This window comes from Scomber japonicus, chromosome 11 (genome assembly GCF_027409825.1).
Source record: "Scomber japonicus isolate fScoJap1 chromosome 11, fScoJap1.pri, whole genome shotgun sequence".
Lineage (NCBI taxonomy): Eukaryota > Metazoa > Chordata > Actinopteri > Scombriformes > Scombridae > Scomber > Scomber japonicus.
The window spans coordinates 20,769,105-20,778,985 of NC_070588.1; the positions used below are offsets into that span (position 1 = coordinate 20,769,105).

The following is a 9,881-nucleotide window of genomic DNA, read 5'->3' on the forward strand; positions in this document are numbered from 1 at the left end:
AAAAGAACAACTTTAAATAGTAAATGTAATAATGCAAAAATAAAGTACTTTTTAAAAATCCACAATTACACACCATCTGTGTGTATTCTCTACACAAACACAACTAACATTTTCAATCTGCTTGTTTAAACTTCTAAATGTTTACATTTACTTTACAAACACCAAGAGCAGAACACATTTATCCTTCACCAGTAAGAAAACACTCAAATTACAACATTTAATCAACAATTCTTCATACATAAAAAAGTAATTTTTGTATACATACAGTGCTTAAAGAGTAAACTACAACCACACATTTTCAGAGGCCTGTACTACAAAGCTGGATTTTCTCTTATCGAGGTAACTTCAGGGTTAACTCTGGGTTCTCCGTCCTACGACGCTGGTTCACTTCTTACCGGGGTAAATCACCATGGTAACTTATGCTGAACTTCTAACCTGGTCCGAAGCAGGTTATGTTCTGGATAAGAGTTTTTAGGGAGATGCAATCCTTTAAATGTCCCCGATGAAATCCTATACGAAAGGTACAGAATGATTTTCAAGCGACATTAAGTTAGTTTAATATTCAACATTCATTTGACTTTCAAAATACAAACCTATTACGCGTTTCAACCATTTGAGTGAATGATGTCAAACCAACTGTATAACATAACATACAGACTAATATCCCTCATGTGCAACCAGGCTTATTTTTTAAATATATCATTTCGTCAATTTTTTACATATTCAATAAATAAATAACCTCCAGTTTCAGAACTTGTCAGGAAACCTGACAAAAAGTCTCAATAAGGAAAGCACTGCAAAAGCAGTGCTTTCCTGCAAAAGTGCAGAAGAGCAGAATTTTATTCATATTTTTTAATTGTAAAAAATGACCAAAATATATATTTAAAAAAGAATCCTTGAGGCACATGAGGGATATTAGTCTGTATGTTATACAGTTGATTTGGCATCATTCACTCAAATGACTGAAGCACATAATAGGTTTGTATTTTGAATATCAAATCAATGTTGAATATTAAACTTAATGTCAGCAATTTTCTGCCAGCATTCCTTCCTGGCTTTTGCTGCAGCATCTGTGTTGCTTTTGGCCTGGATGATGTGTTTGAATTCTTCATATTTTTGAAGAATAATTGTCTGCTCCTCCATGGTAAAGCAGTCTGCTCTGCAGGGTTTCTCCATGTTTGTGATTGGTCAGACGCTGCAAACACCTCCCCTTTCATGTGAGTGTGCAGTGATCCAGATTGGAAAACCCTGGGTTCAATTACCGAGTTGATAACCAGCTTCGTAGTACCACTTATCAGGATTGCGAATGTCTGGGGAAGTCAACCCAGGTAACGGAGAGATATCCTGGGTATGTTAATCTAGCTTCGTAGTACAGGCCTCAGGACTCACTATCAAATGTCACAACAACTTAACAACTATAAGATTGCACACTGATCAAATAGATTAAAAGGACAGGTTCACTATTTTTCATGTCTGTCTTACAACAAGTCAGATGCACATATGTACACTAAAAGAGTTTTACCCTCACTGTAATCATTCCACATGCTCATACTGGCTATTAAAAGATCCCCTTCCAATGGCTTTCAGTGTACGTGAAGGTAAAAGTATAATAAAAAAGAACAGTCATAAAAAGAAGTCATTTGCCATTAAAAACCTATTTCAGTATTTGAGAAGTTGTGAACTAGTCCTTTAAACTACTTGTCTGTCTTCATTTTCACCGTTCTGGAAACATTCAGTAAGAAAAAAACACTAAAAGAAAGAAATGCTTCAAATGACTACGCTGGTGCTGCTACGGGAACTTCTATCCTAGGAGAGAAAAGAGACAGAGGCGAGGTTTAGTTAAAGGAGGGAGATAATTCAACAAACACACACAAACACACAAAAACATCAAGATATTAACAAGACTACTTATCTGCAGTCATGCATACAGATGTGAGGCTGCATTTAGGAACATTGGTGCTTTGAACATAAAGCTAACATGCTCATAACATGTTTAGCATGTTTACCATCTTAGTTTATCAAAATAACATGCTAATTGGCACCAAACAGAAATGCCATTATTTGAGCAGGTATTTGGTCATAAACTATAGTGTTGGACAACTTAAAAAATTTGACTTCATCAAGTGTGAGATGAAAAGATCAACAACGTTATTACATTTAATCAGGTGTGAATGTTTACATTTTGTTCTTATCCACCGAGTAGATGCAGAGATATTTCACACAATAAGTGAGAAGTCTGACGCTAGAAGAACAGTCAGGGGATCACCAAAATCTTTAGGATTCATCCTCTGGGAACTATGAATGTTTGTGCAAAATGTTATGGCAATTCATCAAATATTTGTGGAGATAATTGAGCCTGGACTACAGTGGTGGGACCAACCAGCTTAACAACTGACATGCTGTCTCTCACTGATGGTGTGGCTAGCAAATGATGGAAGAAACAAGTCGAGACAAAAAAAAAAAAAAAAAAAACTAAGTTGAGAAAACTAAGTCATTCTCAGTGGACCATTATCACAGAGTGTGTATCAGCACTGGTGTGAGGATCTTACAGAAAGACGGTTGTAGTTCCTTCGCCCGTTACCGTGTACAGATTGGATGTCAATGGAGGAGTAACTGGGAGGCTTCTCTGGCCAATCCTTCCCTTTCCCTCCCTTTCTTCTCCTGTTGTCCTCTTCATCTGAACTCCAGGACCCTTTACGACGCTGAGGAGGTGAGTAGCTCCTCTCCCTCCGTGGTGCTCCTCTGCTGTAAGGCTCATCCATCAGGTCATCACGACTGCGTGCTCGTGGCCTGGACCCACCTCTTCTCCTCCCTGCTGAGCTACCTCTCTCATTCCTCGAGCCCCTGTGTGACACTCTCTTTCGCCTGTCATCCCGGTCAGACTCGTCGCTGTAGTCACGCAAGATCCCCCGCCTGGGCGGAGAGAGGTCTCTGTATCCTCGACTGTTGCCATGGATACCCCTTCCAGAAGGGTTTGTGCTCCCACTGGATTGGCTAGACATTCTGGGGACACCCCTGGTTACCTCTCCACCTCCAGGCCCTCTGTGTGAGGAAAAGCTGGGTCCATGCTGGATAATAGGAGGCAGCGTGATCACCCTTCTCTCGACCCCTCTCACCCCCATGTCATCCAGGGCTGACAACATACTCGGAGGACCAGACGTGTAGGGACCAGACGTGTAGGGAACTGCAGAAGGAACCTGCTGGGGCTGAGGACGAGACTGTAATGGGGGCATATTTTGGACATAGTGTGGAGCCACTGGAGGTGGTCCTTGATCCAGCCCCCTCACCTGGTTCTCCAGGTAGTCCAACACCTGGTTGGTGCCTTGAACGCTGCTGCGCACACTGCCATTCATGTGGTGGTTGTGTTGGTTGTGGTGGTTGTGGTGGTGGTGAGGAGGAGGAGGCGGGGGCTGCTGCTGCAGGGCCATGGGTGACAGCTGCATGGGAGCCATGGCAAAGTTCTGTTTGACAGGGTGGTCCGAGTATGAGCCTGAAAACAAAGTGACATTGAGCTCAGTTAAAAACTGAATTTTAAGAGACATGAATCTAACTTACACATTCACCAATATAAAAATGGTTTAGAATTTCCAGAACTTTTGACCAGAAAGTGGCACTAGTTGAAAGGGGGTCACCAATGTTCATTATTATAGTTCATTCTGAGGGGGGCATCAAAAGGTTCTTGAGACATTTCGCTCAAAACCCCAAATGTCAACCTCACAGTGTCACTGGATGAAAAGTTGGAGGATCATTAAAGTCATTAGGAGTCATCCTCTGGGGACCAATTATGTCTATACTAAACTTTAAACTATACTAAATGTTTGTTTTATGTAAAGCACATTGAGTTGCCGTTGTGTACGACATGTGCTATATAAATATAGCTGCCTTGCCTTGCCTTGCCTATACAACATGTCATGGCAATCCATCCACTAGATGTTGAGATATTTTAGCGGGACCAAAGTCAAGTATTGGTTTTAGCATGGCTAAATACGTCGATTAGCTCTTTTGGGATACCTTCCATTGGATCACCAACTTATGAAGCAGTAGCGAGTGCTTTGTGAACTTTTTACCCAGGGATTCACCTCTCAGGCTACATACAGGCCGCCCAAACCCTTGCAGCTGTATGCAGGCTGACATTATCTGTTATGCATATTTTTGGATAAACAAAAACAAACAAACCCAACAACAATATTTTTTTCATCAATATTTCAATTTACAGTTAAAATTCTCCTGAACTGACACTATAACTGAACATCAATCAAAGACAAGGCAGGAAAGGACACTTGTCCTTGTATGTAGAAAAGATTCAAAAACAACATCTATCAGAAATAGTCTTAAAATGCATTTTACATTGATTTCTATTGTTGGTCTATCATCAAAAGCATGGTAGTTATAGTGTGTTATTTTCTGAATTTATATACATGTATTTAAATGCTGGAAATAGCACCCATAGAGCTTGTTTTCTTTTCTTCATTGTGTCCTCCCACTTCTGAAACCAAACCAAACGCACGCCCTTGGGTCTAGACAAAAATGGTGCATCAAAGCATTTAATAAAGCATTAAAGTAAAGTCTTTTGTGCTTTTGTTTCACTCACCTGAATACAGTATGGGGACGCCTTGGGAGGAGGCATTGGAGCTGATGGGAGCATAAATGGGTTGGCCATGCATCCAGGGAGCCATTGCCTTCTGAGCCTCTCGCATCATCCGGTGCTGCATCACAGCTGATAACAGAGCAGAGGTGAGAGACGGTTACAGATCGTTTGTGTGACTCTATTTTGTGAAATTGATGATGACTGAGTAGATTTTGGTGTATGGGTTTGCACAAGTGAAGATTCTTTATCAGTAATCATCTAGTCTTTGATGCCTCATAACCAGCTGTGGGTAAAAAAAAACATCTGCTGTACCTTTTTCTGGGCAGCAGCACGTCTGTGGACAACACGGGCATCGGACATAGCAGCAGCACTTTTGCGGGCAGCACTGGCAGCAACATATGCAGAACAGCATGAGGAGCATAAGGGCACCAAGGATGATTAACAGGACAGTCAGCCAGTCTGGAAAAGGTCAGAGTTTACATTACAGAAAATTCAATCTCTTTTTTAGTACACAATGACATTTTCCTCAGATATTAGATTCAAGGTCCATAACTGAGGTAACTTACGGTACACGATGAGTTTAATTTCACGATCCGAGTCGCCCGTTGTGTCACCAGGCGCATCAATAGAGCAGAAGTACACACCGTTATCCCACCACATGATCTCATTGATGACCAGGTCAGCATCTGTTAAAGGGTGAAACCACAATAAAGTCACTAAGACAAACTGGGTCAGTGTAGCAAAATTCAAATACAATATTATGCAAAGAAAAAGATGTTCAAAATCCACAAAATCTTGTTTTAGTTGCTTTTTCCTGCATAATATATCTTCCCTTCAGCTTCTTCAGTTATGCTAATGATTAATTAGGCAAAATAGTGTATGTATTGGCAAATATTTCTATGCTGGTATATGTTCACATAGTACAATAAAAAACTTGTTCCTTAATTGTATGCAGATATATGCAACTTGTATGGTGTCCTAAAATCGTGTTAGATCATTGCTCAGTGGAGAAAGTAAGACTCCATTGACCGTTCATAGCAAACTTGTTATTATGATGGGTTCAAGACTTACTGTTTTGAATGGTAATTTTGCGTTCTCTGTAGTCTGAACCAAGTATGGGCTCATTGAGGCCTCTCTTCTGCGCCACTGTGCGAACTGTGCGCTGGCGGTCTGGGCAGTCGTTGGACGGGTCCTGACCCAGCTGCAGAGCGGCCTGATAGGCTTCAGAAACAGAGGGACACAAGGATGTTAAACCATGACCAGAATTTTTCCATTACGTCAGCCAAGAGGTGCAAGTGGGAGTGGCAAGTGCTGATATTAACTAACAAATAAAACATGTTTTCAGTTCTCATTTTACCAACACGTTCAAGTCTCAAAGGAAACATTTGAGGCTTGGCATATAGGTTCATTAAAAATGTCTTCTGGTTATGTGTGTCATTATATGAAAGTTTGATGGGTGGTATGGGTGGCTCGGAAAATGAGAGTCTCTGTGAATGTTTCATGTTTTATGGGATTGGGATTGTATTGTGTTTGTGTATCTGGACCCCCTTGAAAACAAGATGATTCATCTCAAGGAGCTATCACCCAATAAACATTTTGGTAATTCTTTCCAATATAAGTATTAATGTCAATGATGATATAAAAAGGATCAAACCAACAGTGGTAGTCATAAAAACTAAATCAGTACAAACAGTACTACTACTGTTTAAAAAGGTCATTGTGTATGTGAACTATCATATTGTATGTACACTGTCCATATCCCTCCACATGTGGTCTTACCTGTGGAGTAGTAGTCCAGCACTGGGTCTTTACAGAAGGATTTGTATTTCCAGGTGACCAGGACATCCTGAGTGTTTGCTGAAGTGGAGTAGTCGCAGCGCAGGATCACAGAGGCAAACAGAGTTGTTCTCCTCTCCGTCTCTGGAACGGTCACCTGGATGGACAGCAGCTCTGATACAGAGAGGACGGAGAAAGAGAAGAGATGAAAGTTAACGTGTGTAACTTACAACAACAACAAAAAAACCTCCTGCGTGTCAGTGCCAAGGCTTTGCTCTTGAATGCTGGATTGAAAAGAATCTGACCGAACTGGTTAACAGTTTACTGCAGAAGACTTCACCTGTGCAATTATTGTATAATAACATTAGAAGAAATAGCAGCTGTCAGCGGTGTAGAGTTTAGGACAATAAGCTGATGACAGGTGACCTTTGTTAATTAAGAAAAGTATCAGTAAAGATCAAAAGGTCAAAAGCTTTCTCTTTGAAATAGCTTTCAAAATCCTGATAGAGCTCTTCAGGAGCTGTGAGGCATGTTTATAGTATTTGTCTCAAAATAGATAAATAGAACATTTTATTAATCATAATGAAGCATTTTGCCAGCCAAGTCACATAAATCACAAAACTATGGACAATCAAGGAGGTCGGTAAGAAAATACAATTAAAGCCATAAATAACAAGCCTGACAATCAAAACAAAAATGTTATTGGATGAAGCATGTGGACCAACAACATAGACGTGTAAAAACCTAACATGGAACATTTTCAAATATCCTCTCATCTGCGCAAAAATACATTTGATGTTCTTTAACACTTAAAAAATGCTGTTGGTGTTTTCACAGACATTTGAAAAGATGTTGATCTGAAACTATTCGTCAATCAGCAGAAAATTAATCTCCAACTAATTTAATACATGAGACACTTTTTACATAATATGTGCCGATACCAGCCCCTCAAAGATGATGACTTCCTGTTTTCATCAATAATTAATTAGGCTGATAATCACCAACAAAAAATAACAATAAAATTAGTCACAGTCTCTCTCTGGTAAAACGCTCAAGTATAGAAGAATCTGTTCTCGTACATCTTTGTCAACAAAATGTTTACTACACATAGAGAAAGAACTGAAAGACATAGTTGATTATTATTATTATTATTTTTATTTAATTTGCACTCTATGTCCTTTTAATGATTTTAAAGCTAATTTATTATTTTATGCTACAATATGCCTTTCTATTTTTCTGTACTTTGTTTTTATTTATTATGGGGTGGGGGTGGGGGTTAATTGTATGTTTTAAGTTTCTCAAATTACATGTTTTTCTGTTTTATGTAAAGCACATTGAGTTGCCATTGTGTATGAAATGCGCTATATAAATAAAACTGCCTTGCCTTGCCTTGCCTTGCCTTATGTAAACGGAAAAATAACTGGCGTCTATCATTGTAATAAATTAAACATTTAATGCCAAAAAATCCTGTCTCTGGTTCCAGCTTCTCAATTCTGAAGATTTGCTGTTTTTCTGTCTTTCATGTGATGATTAAGATGATTGGAGTTTGGCTTGTTGCTCTGACAACACAGGTAATTCAATTTAATCACTTTTGGCTTTAGAAAACTGTGATGAGCATTTTTCACTGCTTTCTAGCAACTTACAGATATATGGATTTATCAGTAAACTACTGAGCAAATTCTGCAACTATAATTTTAATTAATGGAGAAAATCAGCAAATCATCACATCTGAGAAGCTGCAACCAGATGTTGATATTGCTTGATAAATGACTTTCAAGTGTATTATAGTGTAATATCACTTATTGACTGATTGTCTAATTGATTAGAATCATGGCTGGGCAATACATTGATATATCATTATCATGATATGAGACTGATATCGTCTTAGATTTTGGGTATCCTAATATTGTGACATGGCATAAGTGTTTCTTGCTTTTAAAGGCTGCATTACAGTAAATTGACATCAATTTCTTAACTTAACAGACTGTTCAAACTGTTATACTGTCTTCTTTCACCCACTTACTCATTATATCCACACTGATGATTAATTATCAAACCTTGTGTAAATATTTTGTGAAAGCACCAATAGTCATCACTACAATATTGTCACAATATCAATATCAAGGTATTTGGTGAAAAATATCGTGATATTTGATTCTGTCCATATCGCCCAGCCCTACCTCGATGACAAACTGCTTGAGTATAGCTGATACATTATTGTGAAGAAATGTTGACTACTGTAGTCAGCATTTCCAAGGCTGTATGAACTAAGTGGATGTTATAAATCTTAGAGATCAGGCCATAAAAAACCGTAGCGTTGATGTGCAGTCACGTGACAACAGTCGGCCTCGTCCTGGTTACACCTGTCGATAATTAACTTGTCGACATTGGGCCTACATTCAGGTTTCGACTGTTTTGCTGAAGTGGTTTCACTCTCCACTCTGCATAGCCTGATAAAACACTGTATTAACTTTAAAGCCTCACCTGTCGGCAGGTGAACCAGCAGAAGCGCCATCAGTATCACGTTTCCCATCTCGTTGACCTTATCCTTCCGCGGAAGCTTCACTCTCCGTTTTTATAATGGCGATTTAAAATCCACAAAAAAATCCTGAAAATCTGTTAAATAGCGTCATGTAGGCGCTGCTCTGCATAGTAATCCCACTTTTCAGTCAAGACGACATGTTGTTGAGGCCATGTGTGTCTTCTGTGCTGAAAGACGTATATATACAGCCGCTTTGACAAACAAGTTTCCCACAAGGGTGTCTAAAAACTGTGGTGGAGGCGGATCATCACCAGCACCCCTTCCCCCACAGCTGCAGGTGACATCACTGACCCCGCCCCTCCTGACAGGTGCAGCAGGAGAGGAGCAGGAGGAGGAGCACACAATCCTGAACACAGCGATAAGGTGAAAAAATAGTTCCTTTACCATCACATATTCATATTCTGGCTCTTCACGGAAGAGTCGTTTATAATAAGTCCTTAAACTGAATTTTGAGATGTATTTTGCATCCATATAATATCAGTCATTAATAAATGGATGATTTATCCTTCATGAATGTTTCAGAGAGCAGGGAGCCTGCTTTAACCACCACACTATATTATGATCTCATGTTATCTGAACCATTTTAACAACTGGCACACAAAATTCAAATTTCCAAGATTGAAAAAAAGGGTAAAGAGCCCATGGTCTATTTTAACAGCTAAAATACCAAAAATATCTCTTTGTGTTTCAGTGAAGATGAGATTGGCTAATCAACTAACTTACCTTGATTTTTGCTTTTTCTCTAAAAAATTTCTGGCTGCACACAAAGCACTCTCAGTGTTCCAGTTAGTTTCTTCTTTCATAGTTGTCTGGTTCAAATTTAGAGAGCTTAATTATCAGATTACTTATTTATGAAACTGTTCTGCTCTCTGCTGTGTTCCTTGGAGCCCAGTGGGTCTGATGAGTGTAATCAAATGCAATTTACATGGCAGATGAATACACTCTTTATATGAATGTTCATCAGTTGTGTGGCAT

The 9,881-nt window shown here is 39.2% G+C and overlaps 1 protein-coding gene across 1 annotated transcript; it reads right to left on the reverse strand.

Moving 5' to 3' along the window:
* Positions 1–828: 828 nt before the first annotated feature.
* On the reverse strand, positions 829–9,116 carry LOC128367761 (immunoglobulin-like domain-containing receptor 1). Its single transcript, XM_053328408.1, has 8 exons — positions 8,849–9,116; positions 6,368–6,538; positions 5,660–5,809; positions 5,155–5,274; positions 4,901–5,047; positions 4,592–4,717; positions 2,550–3,490; positions 829–1,806 (listed from the first exon to the last, which is right to left on the reverse strand). The coding sequence occupies exons 1-8, from the start codon at positions 8,895–8,897 to the stop codon at positions 1,768–1,770; spliced, it is 1,743 nt and encodes a 580-aa protein (XP_053184383.1). The 5' UTR covers positions 8,898–9,116; the 3' UTR covers positions 829–1,767.
* Between the last annotated feature and the right edge of the window lie 765 nt (positions 9,117–9,881).

Bases quoted from the DNA above. Each gene is read 5' to 3' on its own strand.
- LOC128367761 (XM_053328408.1), bottom strand. From the start codon at position 8,897: ATGGGAAACGTGATACTGATGGCGCTTCTGCTGGTTCACCTGCCGACA. The intron at 5,810-6,367 runs GTAAGACCACAT...CTGTTTCTGAAG, and splicing joins GCTGGACTACTACTCCACAG to CCTATCAGGCCGCTCTGCAG. The intron at 1,807-2,549 runs GTAAGATCCTCA...TTTCTCTCCTAG, and splicing joins GGAACTACAACCGTCTTTCT to GATAGAAGTTCCCGTAGCAG.